The sequence below is a fragment of the Varanus komodoensis genome, unplaced genomic scaffold (assembly GCF_004798865.1).
Source record: "Varanus komodoensis strain SLA01 unplaced genomic scaffold, ASM479886v1 scaffold1, whole genome shotgun sequence".
In the NCBI taxonomy this organism is placed as follows: Eukaryota; Metazoa; Chordata; class Lepidosauria; order Squamata; family Varanidae; genus Varanus; species Varanus komodoensis.
Window position 1 is genome coordinate 120739348 of NW_025335268.1, and position 23129 is coordinate 120762476.

A 23129-nucleotide genomic window follows, 5' to 3' on the forward strand; every position below is an offset into this window, starting at 1 on the left:
ATAAGTCAATAGAAGCCAAAGTAGGTGACATTAGTTAGTGACTGAAGAAAGATCATAATCAAATGTGATGGCTCATTTTCAAGTAGTAGACACCAAGCTAAATTGGGCAGATTTTACTTTCAACAGCTAGGCAAAACTATCTACTTTGGCTTCATTTGACTTTGCTGCTCATAAACCACAATTTATCTCCAGCTTTATTACTATAAAACCTTTTCCCTTTACTTCTATTTCTGCCTGTCAGGAACCTGTGCTTCACCTAAGGCTGGAGACAAATTCAAATCATAATGGATTCTTTATTTTCCAAAATGTGCTCGCCTTTACGTGCTTATCCCAACAGTCCTAGATATAACCTGAAATTTCTGTGACAACTAACAGACCACAATCCACTTAAGTCTGCACTCATTTCTTCCAGAATGACCACGCAAACTTCAGGACTTCACTATTCAGACCTCCAACACACAATGCTCTTTTCCCTATCCACTGTTTTTTATAACATCTTACCAGATTAAAGTATCTCAAGATCTCTTGCCTGCAATTCTGTATGTATCTAGCTAGTTCCTTTAAATGCCCAACTGAGGATTTTGGTTCTCATGGATCAACACAGGTTACTTTGTTTTACGTGCCTTAAAGCCAACACACTTTTGAACTTTACACTTATGATGAAGGAAACTGAAACTGGCTCTCTTTCCCTTTAAATTTATAGCAAGGGTGGGCCACTTGTGGTCCTTGAGCTGTTTCTGCCTGGAAATCCAGTCATCGCTCTCCAGTGGCTATACTACCTAGGGCTGATGGAAACTGCAATTCAAAACAACTGGAGGCCACACATTGCCCATCCTTCATGTATTTAAAACATTTGTATGCCACCCAGTTGTGCCACAGCACATCTGGGCGGCTCATATTTACTGAAAACACTAATGGTAGGGAAGAAAGCAGGTAGAAATAGTGATTTTTTTCTCTCTTCTGTCCGCAATAGAGCTTGACAGCATCCAATGTGGCTGACAAGACCTCAGGACAGATATGAGAGAGTTTTTCTTCACACAATGCATATTTGACATAAGGGCATTTTGCCAACTTCACTTAATTTTTAAAGCCTTGGATACATTCATATCATTTTTGAGATGGAATGATTACAACTGAACACAGCATCCTAAATGTATATGTACCATAGCTCTGTATAATACCTACTATATTCAGTCTTTCCTGACACTGCACTTCCCTTATTTAGCACATTTTATTGAAGCTCTTACAAGCTTTTCCTTCACACAGAGGCCAATGGGACTGAATTCACAGTAGGACAGGATCCCAATATCAGTCACCTCCTTATTTAAATAGAATCTCATATGTCATTTATTTATTTGCTATTCTGAATAATTTTGTTTTGTCAAAATCTAGTTATAATTCAGTACAACTTAAGCCTATGCTCCAATGATTTGGAGTTTGATGCCCAGCAAATTTGTTTTGGTCTTGTGTAATTACATACAACAACCCAGTCCTCTCTAACTCTGTTAGATACTCTAATAGTTAGCATCTGAGTTGGACAAAAAGGAAAAATGTAAATTTGTGCCATTATATAGATAGTAAGATAAATTATCTTTCCAGCTTTGTTCACTGTGTAAACAGAAAGATCTTTGATGTCGCCTACATAATGACACATTCTCTTGTCCAAAGCGGTAAGATCCAAACCTGCCAGTTTGTATGGGAAAAGCCCAAGACAGATGATGACCCCCACCACCATAGATGCACCTGGCTAAAAGTTAATTTATCAATGGCCACAAGTGCTCATCAACTTTTGTTGGCTAGGACAGGCATGATTCTAACTGGCAAGAGACTTCCCATATATTCACAAGTAAAAGAAGACTGAACTAATACTGTGAACACCAATTTAAAATAGCAGCCCTTCGATCAAAACAAGATTTTTTTGTTTTTTCTGCATAATATAGCAATATATAAAGAATGGCTATTCCTGGGTGGGAAAAGATTGGGACCACTAGGCTATTCACTAACCAGAGCTTTCTGCCAGACAGCAAGTGCACACATCTATGTGATGCTTTTACTGGCAGCACTCCTTTGGTCTTCCTCTAGAGGTTCTTCTATAGTCTCCCTTCCAATCACTGTGATCCTCCATAGACCAGACACCTCAGCACAGGGTAACTGGTATTCAAGAATACCTATAAAAAGTTACACTGAATATCCTAGTCAATCTTCTATCCCATGTAGTAATAACAATCGGTTAATTTCCTCAGGTCCTTACCAACTCCTGAAATCCTAGGAAAGGACTAACCTAGCATGTCTGTACTACAAATGGTATGTAAGAAGCACATTTATGTTTCAGACAGATAAAAAACTATGGTATTCTTTCACTACCATGTTCATGCCAGTATAAAATATAGGCTCCTACCATATAGTCTACATGCTGTGACTGAAGCTAGGGATCCGGTGTGACTCAACAGCACTCCTGAGTTTTCTTTAGGATGCTTGCCTCAGAATTTAATAAAGTCACCCCCAAAATATCTGAGAAGTTTACAAAACTGTTTAAGGGACCAACCCAGAAAACTTTGCTGGGGTAGTGATGGCATAGCGTAATATAGCAGTAGAAATTCTAGTCTTGTCAGACCTTTACTTCTGTGAACAAGCATTCCATGAAAACTCGTTATCTCTTTTATGAACAAGCCAAGGCATCTGTGAAGATTACTGACATTCTGTTCTATTACTGATATTCTGTTCTATTACTGACATTCTATTCCTCCAGACCTTGCTAAACACCTCAGAGGTAATATTGGGCAAACTTTGGCCTTCACAGGACCAGGTCTTCTAAGCAAAGTCAGCAGCCTCAGTCTTTAAAGTAATAGTTGTTTTTCTCATGACCAACCCTAGGTAAACCAGCAGAAGCAAAAGATCAGAGTATCACTGCAGATTTCAACTCTTAATCTAATCTAGTCCAAGAACCACTTCACTGACACCATGCCGTCATAGTGCTTTTCTTCCCTCTCTGTGATGTCTTTCACTTCTCACTACAACCACTACTGGCTGCTAATTACCACCTCCCATTGCCATTTGTATTCCCAAGTCAGAAATTCTCATCAACGCAGCAAATCTTTGGAGCATTATTGGCCAGAAGGTTGTCAAGTGGAGATATCTAGAAGATGATAAAACTATGAAATAGCTAGAGAAATGCTTGGCCCTCACTATCACCCTCCTGTTCACCATTTCCTGATACCCTACGTCTTTGTACAAGTATACTGAATACAGAAAAGCCATCTTTCCTCCTACAGTGTTGATGCTGGATGGTATTCTGTTCACCAAATCAATGGTGTGCAGAATAGAAAATAAAATGCAACAAGTAGTTAGTGAAATGTATTCATTATATCACAAACTGCAGAAGATTGCGCCTATTAGGATCCTCAAACCATGCAGAAAAAAACTTTGTCTAAAAAGGAAAATTCTGTGACGCACAAAGCTTTGCAGTAAGTAGTAGTAAATTCAGATCAACTGCAGTCAAAATCCTACCCACTTTGATGTCTAACTTGCTGCAATTAGATTTATTCAGAAATGAATTTCACTGTGACTAAAATTTATCTCAAATACACAAGGCAGGATTAAAGCAAAAATGATATATAGAGCACATTGTTCAAAACATCTTAATGAGGACATCAGAACAATTATTTTATACCTGAAACCACACCCTGACCTGTATGTCTCTTTTCTGACTTGAAATTCCATCAGGAATCTCCTAACTTGTGAAAGATTACTATAACAGCATATGGAATCCAGTGGGTAGGTTCTGAAGACTGAACACTAAAATCCAGGCTCCTGAAAACAGCAATTTGCTAAGTTGGGTATCCTGATATCCACACATTCATTTGCAATGTTTGAGCTGGTCAAAAGCACAGAAAGTTAATTGTGTTCTTTTCTTTATATTTTAATTGTTGCATTAACTTAGCTCCCAGACTGAATATGATGGGCTTTAAACTAAGGGCTATGTGTACCATGCACTAAACTACAGTAGGAAAAGTGCAATTTAGCTGTGTAAGTTATGCATATTTACCGATACCTGCTTATTTTGCATAATATATTCTAGTTTTCATGAGGAGCAATAAAGTAGCAAGAACACAAAAATCCTGCTACAAAGAGCAAGTTGGTTCACATGCCCTTCTCCCCACTACTCAGGTTGCAAAAGGCATGCCTACATGCATTTTCTCCCACATTGGCTAGGTAAGGGGTTTTTCTTTGTGGGGGGGGGGGGGTTAATTAAAGCATAGTTTCTCAGAATGCTGCCTTCTGCCCTGAATACAAAAAAAAAAAATCTCTGTGCAGGATTACAAATACATACAACTCTACATAGTCTATTAGCCAACAAGCCACTACCACATGGACATTATGTATAAATAAGCAGTTACATGGACACAAAATCTATACTTGTAGACAATCCTGCAATTACAATTTAAAAATATAGGCAAAATAATTTCATTGTGCATACGTCTGTACAATCTAGTGCGATTTCTAAGCAACTACAACTCACCTATCTCAATAAGCACTTTGAGGCCAACCAATGATTACAGTATCACCTGTTATTACTGGCTTCTTTATGTCTGATATGGAGCAAGAAACCTGACTATTTCTAGTATTGATATTTCAGTATCAATTAATGAAATCTTACTTCTACTGTTTCAGAATCCCAGATTAAGAAGCATCAGGCTGTGCAAAACCAGTTTCTTCAGGCATATGCAACATTCACCAAATAGGAACATAACTGATTTCCCATGATCCATTATTTTAAAGTCCTTGTAAAGGATAAGGTTCCAAATAACTTCAGTCTTAACTAATTTTAAAAAGTTACAGTCCCTATGATCTAATGTGTTCTATATTTACACAGCAAAAGTACATACTTATCTGTGTTGTGAATCTAACTGTGCCATTTTGGTTACAAATATAAGATGTGCTCTGTGAGATAAGACCACAGTCTATCTGGATGAGCTAATTTTTTACAAGACTTGGATCACCCATCAGCAACTAGACACAGAAGAAATTAGTCAATGGTCAATTGAAGCATTAGTTTCCCTTCAGCAAGCTCCAACTGGCAGGATTTCTGATTAATTAATCTTTACTGTACTAGCTTTTTCTTGCCTTTTCCCATCTAAAAGTTTAATACAGAACCTAGGACAGAACTGCACAGGAGAATAAACCTATGTTCACAGCTCTACATTTCCCCCATTGTTAGAGTTACACTAGTATTAGAAAAGGTTGTTTAGATAAACATTTATATCCACCAAGAATAGCTTTCATCCATGGTTTTTTGCAACATGGATAAAGTACAACACCCCTTGAGGGTCACATGTTCTCTTTCCATGTGGCCAGGAGGAAAACTCTGAAAGCTTTAACTGTGAGTTATAGTTAACTAGTTTCTCATTTCAGTCAGTCCATGGATTGTGAATATTAACTACTGTGAGTTTAGGGACAAGCCAACCATAAACCACAGATTATGAATTTGGCTAACTAAAGTCAAGAAAAAAGTGTGCAGAAATGCAAGAGCTTGAGGCTTTCTATAGCTCATATACATCAAATAAACCATGTTTTACTGTGACAAGCAAATAAAGCAAAAGGAAGCTCCCTTTGAATTCTTATTAACTCATACTGCAAAATTCTAAAGTTATATAAGGGACATCTGCATGTTTTCCCCAGATCTTTCACAGAGACCTGTTAGTGCATACAATTGTTAATAACATCAAGAATAGTTATTTGACAGATATTTTTAAAAAAAACAGCATGAAGAAGTGATTGAGTTTATTTACAATTGTGAGCGAACTGTTGTATTTAATTTTGTTTCGTGCATCATTTTTCTATTTTTTAAAATCCCATCAGTGTCTACCAAATATGCACAGAGAGCTGACTGGCTATAGGCACAGTATAGAAATGCAGTAAACAAATAAATTTCTCCATATTGTTTCATCAGGCAAATTTTCTGAGGAGGGAAGAATAGGCTGCCTTGATGCTGCACAACCAGAGACTTAAACTGGATTCAACAAGGAGGGGTTACATCTAGGACTGCTGGGATGAACAAGGAAATTCTGTGGTTTGCCTAAAGTTGCAGACTAATCCAGACATCAACAGGATTTTATACTTTCCCAAATGGGAGAAATTAGTCATTGCAAATTTTTTGGTCCTCTAAGAATTCCAGGTATAATCTGAACCTACATGACATATGGTAGACCATACTCCATTTAGTTTCTTTCCTCTGTTTTAAGGCACTGAGCATACAGATGTCAACATTCCCACCCATACTTTTTGTAACATCTTGCTTGATGAAGGGATCTGGAGATGCTGAAAACTCATCCATAATTTTGTGCATATTTGGTTGGACCTAACAAAGGTACTGTCTGACTGAGAAATGTTTTTCTTAAGAACCAACATTTACTTTATCCAATTTCAAAGGAAAATTTAAAGCTTAGACTTTAGATAGATAGACAAAAGTTTGCTTAATGGGGTATATTTATATATATACACATATTATGTAACTGTATAATTTAAAACACTTTCTTTTTTGCTATTATCTAAAGCTAACCATTTAGGGCATGATGCCAGCAAAATGTCAGCACTTTTCAGATCCACTGATTTTAGTGGGAAAATAAATGTACTCTTTTCTCCCTTGATGCAATCAATGGAGGTTGAAAGCAACTAACTTTAGCTGGATCATGGCAACTGAAGGATTCTTACCACATAAGACACCTTTAGAGAAATAGGGTCAGTATTCAAAGAAATTCCCTGTATCTGGTACACTTACATAACTGAATCCATTTTTTTCACATTCTGATACGCCATAGCCCAAGCCCTCTTCAGCAATAGCATTTCAGTATTTTAATAAAGATATACAGTTACCTTTCAGAAAAAGATGTCCCTCTAACCATTCCAGAGGGGCTGACCAAGCCTGTGAAGAAACAACTCACTATTATGGAACAGCCATGAGAGCATCCCCCAGCACCAAGTACAAACTGCAGTTAAAAGACACTGGGGTAAACAATCAGAAGGAAAGTACAATCAGCACTTTTGCATCAAAGTGAATCAGTTCTATCTACTTGAACACACTACTGAAAAATAAACACTAGAGAAATGTTGCACATGCAGTACACTGCAATTTCAAAAGTAAACCTCTCCCATTTCGTTACAGTGCAATCCTTTGCATGTCTACTCAGAAATCCCAATAAATAAGTTTTACTCTTAAGTAAATGTGTATGGGATTGCAGTCTAAGTCAACCATACCATTCACTCAATCAAAAAGTCTTTCAGGCCACACTCTTTTTCATGCATTTATAGGAATAAGCCCCATGGACTCAATGGGATTTAATTCTTAGTAGAACTGTACAGGATTGCACTGTTAAGAGGGACTAATTACTTGGACTATAACTGCAGAGGATGTTCAACACCTCCTTATAATTACTGGTTTTCTTACAATGCTAAGCCTCTAGAGGGAAAATTCCAGCTACTGACCAGATAATTTATAATTGTGTCTGTAATAAGTAGCTTTGTACTAATTTGCTTCAGCATCCCACAAGAAGAACTGCTGTATCACTAGCCAAACCTCATAATAAAAAGGAATCATTTACTAACTGAACACCTCTTCAGACATAATGAACAGCCTACATACATTCTATATGGAAAAGGACACAATCATGTGATGCACAGTTGTCTATTTTGCTACACAGGCATACAGCAGCACATACATATTTTTCACATGATGGTTTTCCTACAGAACACTCTGGACCATGTAGAAAGATATCATCTAAGAAGCAGTCTTTTAAATTTACCAAACAAAATAGTCAACATTTATAAATAGGAACAATGTACTATCTTCACAACTATTTGCAAAATTAAAGACAACATCAGGAACCAACAGAAAAGTGACATTAAATGACAAGTTCAAATTAGTACTCAGCTGTGCTGGAAGTCATTGAACTTGGTGGGAAAAGTGAGTTAGTAAGAGCAATCCAGTAACAGGACTTTGATGGCTATGAGAAAAGCCTAAAGCAGTAAACCCAGCTCTCTAGAATCACAATTTAGTTTCACCTCTTAAAATCCCCTTACCTGTTTAAGTTTTATACAGCAGTTTGCCATGGACACATAATTTGCAGAACACAATCGATGCATCCTTTGTTGATAAGCACCTGCTGCCTAGCAATCATCCTGCATGGATACAGGACAGTGCTAGTGTTCTTTATCCACAATAGGTTAAATATTTCAAGGCAACCAGAGCAAGCTTGCATTTCAAGGTGTCTTCCATCTGTATGTCAAATGGCAACTAGTTAATTCTAAGAGACTGGCAAACAAATGCAGTTTCTGCAGCCACGGTGCAGGTGCAGCACTGTTCGCTTCCTCTTGACCTCTGGTGGTGTGTCGACAGCTGTGCCCCGAAGTCTCCTGCAGCAAAGAGTTGTACTCCTGCGCAGTGGGAACAGCTTTCCAAAGCTCAAGATCCCCAAATGCAGGAATTATAGCACATTTTTTCAAAGTGTCACCACTTTTTTTCTCCTCTCATCATCTGTACTACAAACTACAAGTTTGTAGTGGTACCTACGAAACGATCAAGGTTGCATGCACATCCAAGGTGTGTAGAGCAATTGCTTCAAAACTCGTCAAGTAAGAGCACAAATACCAATGGTACAGGATTTAAATGACAGCACTCTATCTCTCAGGAACTCTTCATCCATTCAGAACTACACCCAGGACTGCATAACTCTGGTGAAAAGCCCCTGGAGGTGGAGGAGCTCTTCAAGTGTGTCTGGAAACGTGCTATCACTTAATTTATGAGTTTACGTTTTCTTTTTTTCAATTTGGTGAAAAGGTTATGCGCAAGATGCAAAGCAATTTCAAATTTTCTTCAAACTAAAATCAGAACTAAGGCCAAACAAGTTAGGTGAACAAAACAAATCAAGAACTTAAAATTCAGGAACTCCAGCTCTTCATAATCAACCAAGTCCCAGATTTGTACACTGTTCTGAGACTTAAGATGCATTCCCTGTTTCTTGCATGCCAGCAACAGCACCATTTCCTCGTAAAGGTGAGGAGATAGCAGCCATTGATCCCCATTCACTGTAAACACGGGGGACACAGCAACACACCAGACCAGATTTTCTTCAGATCTGATACAACAGGATGGTCAACATCAAAGCGTAGGTCTCCCTGCTTCTTGTCTGAGACCCACAACTATCAGATCGAGGAGGAGCAGGAGCAGCAGCAGGAGCAGCAGCAGCAAAGTACCCCCACAGCTGCAAACAAAGGGGTCAAAGGTTTGTCGTCAATTCATTTCCAGGCAGAAAAACCACTTCCTCAAAAGAAACAATTTATTTATAATGAAACAAAATCAGCTCAACTGTGAGCGCATGTTTTGAGTGACAGCTACTTTAAGCTGTGTGAGCCATAAAAAGGTTTTTTTCCTTTACTTTTGCAGAAATCTTGTGTACACAGCACAAAGCAAAGAGGTCAATTTTCCACTTAAAAACACGGGCATTGGCATCACAATAGCAGATACACAACTTTTTTTTAAGCTGCCATTTTAGTAAAATGCACAAATACTAAACAGATAAGCTTTCTTCCATGAGGCCCATGTAAATTCCACATAAGCCAAAGCTTTTTCTTCGCAAAGGTCCATTAGCACTTGAAATCCCTTGATGTCTTCGGCAGTTCACCAGCCTTGCTTTCAGGAGGAAAGAAGAGGTTATTCAGTACAAATGTTTAGAACAAGTTTGTCCTCTCCCTACATTAACAGATAATGTATATAATTACAAGGCTTTTGACTCAATATTCTAGGTAAAGTCTGAAAGCACCAATCATCCTTCACTGGTACAAAATTTTTGAATTAACCAACATCTGTATATAGATGCACAATGAGCAGTTCAGGGGTTTAAAATGTAGGTTACAGATTGAAATATTGAACTGAACTAGTAAAAACCCAGGAGAAAAATCAACTGAATTATTTCACAATTCACATAATTTCTCTCACTTCCATAAAGGCAACTCAAACAAGAACATGAAATTTAGTGTTCTGTTTGTATGCTTATCACACTTTTCTATGCATCTCCAGCTGCAGGCTCAACAGTAATTGGTGAGGGGGAAAGCCAGCAATATACATTAGATTCTCCCCCTTCTACATATGCATACATTTCTCCCATTTTTTTCAAAAAGCTTGGATAAGTACAACTGGAAATATTGCTAATTAAAGCAAATCTGGAGTATAATCAATGGGCAGTATCTAATTAACTTCTCTTAGCAATGGAACTGCTTCCATCAGCTGAAAGGGGAGGGGGAAATTCTGCCTCCTCCCTGCAGTCCTTCCCCTCAAACTTTGCTCTGGAAAATTGGGGCCACTCCATAGCAGATTTGAGGAAGGGGATACAAGAGGCTTTGAGGAGAGGAAAATTCCACTGCAGAATCAGAAGTCTATTTGCATAACATCAGATTTTGCCCCTTATTTTCATCTACAGAAAATAAATGGAAGCCCAGAAAAATAAGACAAATCTATTCTTACAATTTGCTTTCACTTCCAGTTATTCCTCAAATTACGCCATTTTATCTGGTGTCCAACAAGCACTGTTCTTGTGCTCATTTTAGTGGCAATTTCTATATTTTCCACTTATCATCCAATGCCAAAAAGTCTTTGGATGTATTCCCTGTGTCTTTTTACTCTAAATAATAGCCATGCTCTAGCTGCTTGCTTGAATTGTCCAAAGAAGTTACTTCCTTCTCCTTTATACTCCTTGGAAAGGAGTGATCCACACTAAAGATTGCTTTAAAATGCTAATCTTGACTCCACTTCCATTGTTCTCATGTGGACCTCTCAAAATAGGATGCTACTATATAGAACACAGAAGTGGATCTCACAGCAATGAGGTAGCCTTACATTCATGCCACAGCAATCTATATGCTGAACTTTCAAGCATGCACAGCCACTGGCTAACAACCAAAACAGCCATTTAAAGTTTCCAATTGTGAGAATTTACGTTCTAATGACAATATGCCACTTAAGATTTTTCCATAAGCAGCAACAACAAAAAGATGGCTATTAAATTATGTTTTAGAAACAGACACATTACCCATTCTAATGCCATACACTACAATGGATGAAAACACACTTGTATGAATACATGCAGCATTCAAGTACACATTGCTTCCATTAAAGTCCCATACCGCCATATACAGAGACAATTCTTTTTCTTTCTGTGTAGAAATGGCATTAGATTCAACTTCTGCTAGTGCCGAACTACTGCCAGGATAACTTGGACTGCTATGAACATTCAGAGCATATTGAAATTGTTATTTAGATTTTATGGCAGTCATGACTAAGTGCTGTCATATAAAATGTTCCTCATCAATCCTTTTAGCCTACAAAGGGTTCCTAAAATCTTCTCTCCTCTTATAACTACAAATGAACCAGATATATATATATATATGCATACATACATATATATAAAACCAAAAATATTAAATAAGAATTTGGGAAAACTAAAATAGCCCATTTTATGTAACCTTTATACACCTCAGTTCATGAAAATAAGCAGTAATGAGCATAACTGATTTTCATTTTCAAGGAGGAGAAAAATCCACTGTTTTCAAATAGCAGTTGCCAAATTTTTGCTTGTAAACAAATATATTCAAAAAATTTACCTAACATTCAAGTTCTGTAGGACATTTAATAAAGGAGAGCACTGCATGTTAGAGAATGCATGCTTTTGCCGACAAGCTTGACTTCTCAATATAAACAAATTTAAATGTTTTGAAGGATTAATAGATTGGTTTTCTTTAAATGGCCTATTAATCCAACATAAATCAGATTCCCTCTCCAGACAACTACAGTAGAACTCACTGTATATGCCATTAGTCCTTGACAAAAGCAGTAACATGCATAACCCCAGTAATATTCATATTATGAAGTAACCAGCAAGATAAACCTGCCCTACTGACTTTGTCTGGAAGGAGTGAACATATGAAACACTTCCCCTAAGGTTATGCCACCATTTCAAACTATTACACAATTCTCATTGTTAACAACAAAAACAACAACAGTGGCTGGATTTTGTGTATGAGATGAAGGGCTTTTAAATCCAAAGTTCAAATGTTTCTTCCTTTATTACAGGACAACTGATATTTTAAATTTGTATTTTATACTAAACATTATTTCAAATGCCTTGTTGGATTTAGACTGCTACAGCCATATTTTCAGAAGTGAAAGAACAAGCTAATTTCAGAAGTGAGGCTCCACTCTAAAAAGTGACTTTATGTTTCCCAATATACTGCTACACCTAGCAGCATATTGTTTTCAACAAGTCACATTTCAAAATACTGTAATCTTTCATATTTGGGAAGAACCATTTTACACCTGGTAGAAAATATAATCTTTTGTTACCCAAAGACTGGCATAATAGCTTCAAAGACTAACACTATTTTTGGACCAATGCAGAGATTAGACAAGTGAAGCCACACATCTGAACAACTATTTTTTTCTAGTCTTATTAGGGTACCATTGAAAAACTTTTTTTTTGTTTTTCGTTTTTTAAGAAACACCTCATTTTCAAATGAATTATTTTCTTTGAATAAGTGAGCTGCTTCCCCAACATGTGGAAATGCAAGCTGATTGCAAAAATGTCAAGATTAAAACAATGCAATCCAGACTATAAAATCTTGTATAATGCCCATTATATCTCACCTGAAAAACATCTTTGCAGGAAACATTCCTTTCTTACTTTCAAATGGGTAAAATTGTACTGAAATGGTTGTTTTGCAGAACTTTTCACAAAAGTTGCCATCTCTGAAAGTTGTATTTCCAAGTTACATTCTAAAATTCACTGTGCCTACCACAATTAGCACTGGTGATAATAACAAAAATGCAAGTAATCACAGTTGTCTTTAAAAGCACCTGTTTCTTGCATACTGAAGCATAAGATATTCATGGATTGTAGCAAAGCCCTCAGCTTTTTTCATGTATTACAACTACAACCCCAAATGCATAAGTAGTTTAAAGGAACAGAATACACTTATTAGAAGCATTCTTTGTGGGCATGCATTTCTGTAAACTTGGAAAATAAACAGTGAAAAAAGTCTAGAATGGACCATAAGTATCACCTCTCAGGGAAGCCATCTGTGAGTCTATGAAACTCATATTTTGCTATCAGGTTCTTTATGGGGGTTGTTTTGATTTCAGCGTTACAGGCACAAGGCCTTCACTAAGCAATAGGGCTCCGAATGGGCATTTGCTTGTTTTTTTAGGCAAATGACTACATGAGCCATGAATACTTTATACTGGGAAACTTTGATTTGTAAGTGTAAGGAAAAGATTTTATAGCTACTTTAATGTTATGAAATGAAAAAGGACAAGTTAAAACCTAAAAAAGAAGAGGGCAATGAGCTCATTCTGGGTCACATATTTTAGTTGAAGCAGACTTTCCTTTCCTGCTACCTACTCATCAGCAAGGTAGTCAGAGGTAGCCTAACCATAATAATGAATAGCTAAAGTCTGCCTTCTAAACAGTTTATAGAAAATTCTGGGGAGGTAACGTTAGCTACCGTTCTAATTAAAAATTATACTTGGGAAGCTGGCTAAGGCTTATCGCATAGCACCTGGCAGACACTGGAACAAACGGTAGGGGCCTGTGTGAAGCAGCAGGACTGAGCACAGAATGCATTAGGGCTTTACGATGCACCACGGACAATAATCATAACCAGATAGTCATCCTCTGACTTAGCCAGAGCCTTGGCTGTGGAATCCAGGAACTGTTGAGAAAAATCACAGGGTGGGAAAGCATGCAAGACCCCGCTGTTTTCTTTGTCTTTGTTGCCTCCCACTGGGAGGCTTATCACCCCAGCTGCCTGTTTTTGTTTAAGATAGGACACCAGGTTTCTGAGTGGCCGCTGAGTAGAGGTGGTGTTAGCTTCACCCGCCCCAGATGAGGCACGGTTGTCTGTTGTACCAGGCACAGCCAAGAGAATAGCATATCCATTAGGCCCTGCCACTTTGATACGACGGGTAACTTCATCCAGCTTGGGCTGGTCCAAACGAAGACGCTGGGTGATCTTAAGCTGGGCCACTTTCCCACCAGTTGCTCCTTCCACCAGAAGACTACTTGCCACGCTCAGATCTCCTTGAAGCAGATGCATGTTAGATGGAAAGTTGCTGTTCTTCAGCAGAAGCATTCCTTGCCAGGCCAGGCACAGTTTGGCAGAAGATCCAGACTTGGACGTTCCATCCTGCTGTTGCTGTTTTTGGGGTGGAGGTTTCAGACGAGATCCCCCACTACTGCCCCCTTCAGAAACATGATCGTCCTTTTTAGCAGGGCTCTTGCACTCTTGGGCAGCAGCAGATGTGAGTGCACGATGTTTTCTCTCCCTTTCAACTGAGCTCTTGTGGTCACGCTTTTCACTCTGTCCTCTCTCCAAACTACCCCTGCGTGGCTCTCTGATGGGTGAAGAACGTTCCAGCAGGAGCAAACGAGAAGACGGCCGTTCTGTATCACTACTATAGCGGTCTCTGCTTATACCCGGCTCAGGACTACGGTCTTGTGGAGAAGTTGCAGCAGGGCAGTGCCGTTTGCGAGAGGAAGATGATCGTTCACTGTCGGGTGAACGGTCCAAATGTCGCCCTCCATCCTCCACTAGCCTTCGCTTCCTCGGTGGGTCTCTACTGCTGCTGCCTAGCTCCCTTTCCCCACGAGTTCTTTCTAGAGACCAACCATCTCGTCGGCGTTCAAGACTTTCCAGTGCATCATAAACAGTGGCTCTGTTACCTCTCTCCCGAACAGGAGGTGGAGGAGGTACCCATTCTGTCTCAGGATAAAGATCTCTATCACGATCCCCATATAACAGTGGTGGGGACCTATCCCGAGCACCTCGGAGTGGGTCTGGTGGAGCTCCACGATGTGCCCCAAAAGCAGATGTCTCTGCTACTAGTTCATAGTGGGTGGGGGGTGGAAGTGGTAATGGTTGCAAATAGGGCTGTTGATATCGATGCTCGGTGTCAGCAAAGTCTACCCTCAGACGGCGGTCTGGCCCACCCAGCGGAAACCCACGCATATGGGTACAAGCAGCTTGTGCAGCATCCAAGCTCTCATACTGGATGTAGGCCCATGAGTCTCCTTTACGATAGTCAATAGTACGAATAGTGCCAAAACGGTCAAATTCCCTGGCAAGGGCAGCCAATGGTACCCAAGGTCCCAGGCCACCCACCCATAGTCTTGTGGTAGGAGTGGCCTTACCATAGCCAATTTTGATAGGATTACGAAGCAGCACTTTACCAGACATGGCTAGTTTAGCTCGGTGGGCCATATCCAAATTCTCAAACTTGAGAAATCCGTATGTACTTGTCTGACCTCGGGTTGGCCTCTTGATATCTACTTCAGTGATAACTCCAAAGCGGTCAAACGCCCGACGGAGGTCTGACTCAGTCACTGATATATCTAAATTGCCCAGAAAAAGTGTGCGATTGGCTCTCTGGTCATCTTCAGGGCTTATCTCTTCCTCACTGGCTGTTCCTGTAACACCAACCCCACGAAATGCAGCTGCTGCCACTCCAGCCACTCGATCCAAACTGTACGCAGGCCTCACCCGGTCATAGAAGCCCCCATAGTCTCGCTCTCTTTCCAACTCTCTAGGGAGAGGTGGTGGTGGCAGACGGCCCAGGGCAAGCTGCTGCAGTCTGAAGTCTCTGTACCCCAAACCTGCTCCTCCCCCAGCAGGAGAGAGAGCCCTCTGAGCAGCCCCAGCAGGGGGATGCCTGATGGCTGCAGGGGTGGCCCCTGCTACACCCACCGCTGCGGCCCCATAGGGCGAGTCCTTGTCCAGAAGGGCCGGAGAACGACTGCTGCGGCGCCGGCCGCTTCCCCCTCCGCTGCTACTGCCCCCCACGTAGACAGCCTCGATCTTTAGGGGCCGGTCGTAGAGGACCAAACGGCCTCGAGCGTGCTTGGCAGCTCGGGCGTCCTCGGGGCGGCGGAAATTGACAAAGGCCACTCGCTCGTCGCCAGCCCCGGTGCCCGGCGGGAGGCGGCTGATCTTGACACTTACGTCTCCGAAGCGCTTGAATTCGTGGAAGAGCCCGTCCTCGATGGCTTCGTCGCTAAGCGCGGAGCCCAACTCGCTGATCTTGAGCGTCTTGTACTCGCTGCTGCCGCCAGAGTCGGATGGGGGCGCGCGGGAATCTCCGCCGCCGCGGCTGCTGCTGCCACGCGAGGATGACGAGGACTCGGCGTTCTTGCTGCTGCTGTTGCTCCCGCCATACCCGTGGCGGCTACTGCTCCCTCCGCTCACTGCGGTGGAGTCATATTCGCGACTACTGGCCCGACTCGCTTTTTCCAGGTGAAGGCTCCGCCGACTGCTACTGCTGCCGCCACCGCCCTCACCGGAGCCGCCACCCGCCGATTTCCCGCCGCCGTTGCTCGGCTTCTTACTGCTTCGCTCTCCCCGCGCTGAGGAGGACTCCTCGCCTCCCCGGGACCGCTTGGCCTTGGCAGGGGAACGCTCCTTGCCCTTCATGGCGACGAGCAGCAGCGAAAAAGAATCGCGCGCTGACTATCGCGCCTCACGCACCCGCCGCCATCTTGGAACCTCCTGCAGACTCGAAATCCGCCCACTTGGCATCCATTGGACAGCTTAATTGCAATCTATTCTTCTCATTGCACGAAACGTTTGTCAGTACGGTTTGGGGGGATGTTCTTGCGGCTCAGAGCTCCGGAAGCGGAAAGCCCGCCTTCAGAATCTCACCCGTAATCTGATTAGACGAAGCGCCCATCACTCCTAGAGTTGTTAAGCCCCAGTGGACAAGAATAGCACTAGTGGCACCCCATAGGTCAAGTGTTACGAAGCTAAAAGTAGGAGCACAGATTGGGTTGGCCAGCAATAGCATCAATCCCAGCCATTCCGCTCTCCGGAATAGCTCAAGCATTGATTGGTCGTTTTCTCCGAATCGGTGATTCCGGCCCACCTCCATTTGTACTAACCAAGGAGAAAAAGGCTCGCGCAGCGCCTTTGATTTGATTGGATAATGCTATTGCCTATTGCAACGGCCTCAACTGGCGGCGAGGATGCTGTAGCTGTCAGCTCATTGGACGGTCAACGGCGCCCTTTAGAGATTTGGCGAGAGTTTCTTCGTTTGTCTTGGCGGAGGCGCGAAGGGAGCGGACGCTCGTCTTTCTCGCCTCGCCGGCGTGTCCCTGAAATTCTGTGGCGAGCCCGTTCGCGACGAGCGTGCGAAGGCTGCGGCCAACTGGGAAGGCAGCCGAGGCGAGACGTCAAGGCCTTCCACCGTCGCAGGGGCTCGCGCGACCCCCGAACCCCAAGCGCGCTGCACTCGCATCACAGAAATACGCACAACAGCCGCGAACTGTCGCCCAAGTCGGCTCACTGGGCCGGCCACACTGATCTGGTGTTTATTGATTGATTAAAGCACCGGCCAGTGGCTGTTCAAGCTTTGGTCCAATTAAACAGTGTAACACGACGCGAACAGGCCACTAATAATGAGATGTAAGAACAACAACAAGAAGAAGAAACGCCTAACAAATTTTTATCTGGCACTAAAAAGACAATTTAGGCCATATTTGGTGACAGGTTTCCGGAGAGAAGATGCCACAGCTGAAAAGGCTTCGTTTGCTTTCGCACCCCTATCCCTCACGGTCCTTGTAAATGCCTATGGGTGCTATCTGTATTGCATATTTTCTTATAATTGTCAGGCTGATTGTTCTGCATGACAGCATCCTGTGTCCTGACCTGATGAATTGTATAAATCGTCCACTCCTGCTGACAAACCTGGGTTTATTTTGCCCATCTGCATTTTTTTCCCTGAGCAGTCAAGTCAATGATGCGGTTTGCTTGCATCCCTATAGACTCCTTTGGCAGATGGGTGAGACTGGATAAGGGGGGAGGCACGGTGGAAAGTTCTGACTACGTATGGAAAGAAAGTTCTCAGATAGGAATTTCCTATCCACTACAGAATGGCAGATAATGACATAGGTTTGTTTCTAAGAATAGTGGCATTGTTAGGTAGGTAGCAAGAGCAGGAGAAGGTTATTGCTTGTGATCTTTACGCAGGCATCTGGTGGCCACTACAAGGAGGCAGAGTGCTGGACAAGATAGACCTTTGGTCTGATTAAGCACTGGTCTTCATATTCTGCAGTTATTTAAGTAGGTCAGTTATCATAGCTTCTGTTATCCACAGCTTCAGACCTACCTGCTATCAAGGCCCACCATTAGCAAAATAATGAAGAGATATAATACCTGTTTTGCTAGCACATACATTTGGTATACATTCAATGTTCCATGTACCAAGGCAATGAGCTCTGCAACTTCTGGTCCAAACTTTTCTTTCACGTTATCTGGAAGAATGTATCTGCTACCACACTCCTCTGTCCATGTGGCACAATCCTACCATTCAGTGGTGATTTCAGTCACATTTTACAATACCAAAGAGCTGGCTTTTTTATTCCCCATTGGAACAAACTAGAGAAAGTATGGGCAATATCAGGAACCAGGGGCACATTATGTTGTATATCACTTTGAAATTCAATATGAAGGGGGTAAAATATTTTAAGTAAGTAAAACAGGCTCACCTGCCCTCTAGCCATCACTAAAATCATTGTCATGAGTAAAGCACTGAACAGGGTAAGTCCAAGCCTAGCTCTGCCGAGTGATCCCAAGGTATCCATCAAAGCTTCTCCTGAGAAAAGGCTTTTTCCAGCATTACTATCAGACACTGCAATCCCTGATAGGAGAAGTGAAATGCACAGCATTGCTTTATACTATCCTGAACCATGGGGATCAGATTTTGTCCAGAATCACAGCACTTTACCTTTCCCATTCAGAATGAATGACAGTCGTGTGTGTGTGTGTGTGTGTGTGTGTATAGAATGTGCTTAGGATTCCTAGACTTTAAAGATCTCTCACACTTGTACCTGCACTGCCCCAAACAGAGCTATGCTTGGTCTCACAACAGTATAACAACACAGAGAAGGGTTAGGACAGACTTTTCTGGAAAGGAGACCAACCTCATGTTGGTTTATCATGGCTGATCGAAGTCTCCAGAACAAGATTACATAGCTACTGCTCAGAAGTTGTCAAATTGTTACCCTGTGGAGAAACATTTCTTGAAGAAGTCAGACCTAGCTGACTTCAACAACTCCTAGACCTTTCTCTGCACACTCAGGTGAAAACAGTTGCCACAAGTTATCTGCTTCAGCTGATTTACCAGCTGTGAGCTCTCAGAAAAAATAGACCTAGTAACAGTTATCCACACTGCAATTACTTTCAGACTAAACTATTACAATGCTTGCTACATGGGGCTGCCATTAAAAACAGCTTAGAAATTTCAGTTGGTCAAAATGCAGCACCTTTTTCTACAGAAGGATGGAATTTGATATTAATCTGCTGTTGCTCCTCTTCATTTCCCAGCTCATGATAAAGTGCTGGACCTGACATTAAAAGTAGATAGAACCATCTCATTGGATGGATAATTTACTGGTTCACACTAACTTCATAACAAATATGGCCAATAGGCTGGGCCAGTGGTGGCGAACCTATGGCATGTGTGCCACAGTGGGCATGCAGAGCCCTCTTTGTTGGTGTGTGGGCCAAGGCACCCCAGCATTGCCCCAGCAGCCAAGCGTTGGATAGCAGTACACATAGGGGCCATGTGCATGCTTGGAAAGGAGCAGCGACACAAGGCCATGATGTCACAAGCCATGACTCAGCCATGACTCGTCCAAGCTTTTGCATGGCCAATCAGTGCACTGCCAAGGATGGATGGATGGATGGATGGATAAATAGATAGATAGATTTGTTTGGTCTGGCTGTGAGTTGTTTTTTCTAAACTAAAACCTCAGTTTTCAGGTTTTATTGCAGTGTTATAAATAAGTGGGTTTTGGGTTGCAGTTTGGGCATTCAGTCTCTAAAAGGTTCACCATCACTGGGCTAGGCTAACCAGCCATAACGTGCCCTAGGTTACATATAGCTCAGCAGAGATTTATAACTGGTTGTCCCTCATCTAAGTCCAACTCTCTAACTTCAGCAACATTTAATAGCAGAATATGTCAGATAGCCTAGTTCAAGAATTAACTTGTAACTATACTGTTGCCCTCTATATTTAAAGTGATGTCTGTAACTGTGATTGATAGGCCAGTGAAGTCTGAGCACTGGAAATGAAATATAGCAACATCTTGGTTCAACACTTGCTATGCTGGACAAAAACACCTTTCCAGTAACTGGGAAGATTTGCCCAAACAGAATTTGGATATAAAAGGATAGGGACAAAATCTTTCATTATTTTTGGATAGTGGATTGGGCTACAAACTCTATATTGAAATCTTACCCTGACTGAATAATTCAGTATATTAGACTTAAATTAGTGCCAAACAATTTCACATTTCAATATAGCTCTCTTTCATGCAGATAAAGTTCTAACAGGCTGTGTGGGAGACAAGCAGAAAAGCATAGTTAGACTGGGTGTCATAGAAACGAATTAATGGTTAGCATGAATCTATTTTCAAATCACACTGACAGAACCTCCATTAATTTCTTTTTTGAGTTACTTTACTGGGTTTGAAAGGATGACATAGCAGAAGAACATACACAACTTGCTTTGATCTTAATTGAATTTAGACACAATTCATCTGCTGCAAACTACGTTTTTATCGCTTTTGAATGGTGTGCCATAGTCTTATTGAATGATGTGCAAGATCTAAGAACATAAGAAAAGCTATATTAGATCATGCTCAGGGTCTACCAGTCTAGCATTCTTTTCACACGGAGGCAAACCAGCTGCCCACAGGATCTCTTAAGCAATATTTGAGTAAAACAGTCCCCTCCTGACCAAGATTCCCAGAAACTGGTGCACATAAGGATACTACCTCTGATACTGAAAGTGGCACTCAGTCATCAAGACTGGTCGCCATTGAAAGCCTTCTCCTCCATAAATTTGTCCAATCCTTTTTGATGCTGACCAAATCAGAGGCCAAGAAGTCTTTCATCTGTCATGAATCCCTCACCAATCCCAATTCCCAGGATGAGCCTGGGCTCCAGTACTATGGGAGAGAGAAAAATCACTCCACACCATGCATAATTTTGAACACTTCTATCATGTCTCCTCTTACTCACCTTTTCTCTAAGCTGAACAGTCCCATGCCTCATAGGGGAGCCGCTCTAGGCCTCTGAACGTTTTTGTTGCCCTTCTCTGCAATTTGTCCAACTTTACAATGTCTCTTTCCAGGTAAGGCAACCAGAACCGAACACAGTATTCCAATTGCAGTCACACCAAAGATTTGTACAAGGGAAGTAAAATGTTGGCAGTTCTGTTTTTTGTTACGTTCCTAATTATGCCTAGCATGGAGTTTGCCTTCTTCACAGCAGCTGTGCATGAGGCATCGAGTTGTCCACTAATACCCCAAGAATAATGCATATGTGGGAAATGGGACATTTTCCTCACTCTTTCATAACACTTGAGCTCATTGCATGAAGTTGATTGTTGGGAGGTTAAGGACAGAAAAAGGAAGTATTTCTTTATTTATTTATTATATTTATATCCCATCTTTCTCCCACTGTGGAACTCAGGGTGGCTACATGCAGTTTTCAGGTGGTCTCCCCTCAGCCCCAGACCAGCTTAGCTTCAATACGGTGGATGCATTATGTGCCTTCAGACCATACAACATATAAACTATGGCATTCACACAACATATAGTTAAACTATGGAATATGCTGATACAGGATGGGGTAATGGCCACAGGAAGGGGATTGGACAGATTCAGGAGGCAGGCAGCTCTCGATGGCTACTAGCCTTGCTGGCTGTGTGGTACCTCCTTGACTGGAAGTGGCATGCCTGCATACACCAATTGCAGAGGAGGCTGGGCAGGAGAAGGTCTTGCACGCATCCTGCTTGAAGGATCCTCTGGGCAGCTGGTTTGCCACCATGTGAATGGAATGCTGGACTGGGTGGACTTTCAGTCTCATCCAGCATGGCTTTTCTTAGGTTATTATATAACGGCCTTTCCACCAATGCAGTATCTCACTGCACCCACCCCATATTGAACTGCTCAGTGAAACAATATGAGGCAAACAGCCATATCTTCTTTATCACTGACCAGCAGAGGGCAGAAATGGTGTAGAATTTTTCAAGCATGCTTTTGTGCGCCGCTCCAATGTGCTGTCACAACCACAGTAGCAGTTAACTTCTACAGTGTAACATGTAAATTTTTTGTAATGTCTCATTGCACTAGAATAATTCACTCTAACTGTGCCAGTTCCAGCTGCCTTTTTCAGTGAAATGGCAGTACTGAGATTTAATTAAAAATGTGGAACTTTGAGCCCTATTAGTCACTTTCTTCTAACATTATGGTATTCATTAGGCACTTCCAGACAGAGGACTCCTTGCATTGCTAGTCACTACTGTTCAGCTGTAAATTACACATGGAATTGCAATTGACCATCTACACTCTGGTGGGTTCACACATAATGAGAAGCCATGCTAAAAACCATGCGGCATTGCTTAGCATTATGTGTGAACACTGCCTTCTTTTTGTTTGTACATCTTGGCATGTTCCATCCATACACTGAGCATGAAATAATTTAACAGTGCTGTCTTTCTCCACCCCTCACTGATTGCCACATGACACTATCTTATCTCCATGTACTTACAGATTTTGAGGCAAAACCACAATCAAACCCCAAGTATTTAAAAAGAATGCCTGCAACAGAAGACCAAGGGTCGCAGCTAACTTTGTTTCCAATTAAATGTGGTTACAAATCGGGCTACAAGTCTCACTGATTTCAACTGAGTATATCTGCCTAGTCAATTTCACAACTGGATACAATCAGAAATATTGATCTGTTCTACATTGCAGCCGGAATACCTGGATTTTCTCTGCCTAGCTGGCACTGAAACTAGAAATATATCACAAGCACTCCAGAAAAGATAGGAATTCCCTACATGTCATTCATATTCTTCCCAGTGTGTGTCAACTGCACATTATTCTGTCCCCATCTGCAAATAAATGGTGCTGCTATTGTGTACATTCCTTCTCTGATGCATTTTCTACAGTAAGAAAAAGTTGAAGAAAGCACTAGGAAAACATAAGAAAAGGAGGACAAGGATGATAGTGGGCATCTCCAAAATA

The 23129-nt window shown here is 41.5% G+C and overlaps 1 protein-coding gene across 1 annotated transcript; it reads right to left on the reverse strand.

Moving 5' to 3' along the window:
- Window positions 1-9314: 9314 nt before the first annotated feature.
- On the reverse strand, window positions 9315-16566 carry RBM15 (RNA binding motif protein 15). The gene is made up of 2 exons (XM_044443183.1): window positions 12692-16566; window positions 9315-9685 (listed from the first exon to the last, which is right to left on the reverse strand). Exon 1 carries the CDS (start codon window positions 16507-16509, stop codon window positions 13675-13677), a length of 2835 nt encoding a protein of 944 aa, XP_044299118.1. The 5' UTR covers window positions 16510-16566; the 3' UTR covers window positions 9315-9685; window positions 12692-13674.
- Window positions 16567-23129: the final 6563 nt, after the last annotated feature.

Bases quoted from the DNA above. Each gene is read 5' to 3' on its own strand.
- RBM15 (XM_044443183.1), bottom strand. From the start codon at position 16,509: ATGAAGGGCAAGGAGCGTTCCCCTGCCAAGGCCAAGCGGTCCCGGGGA.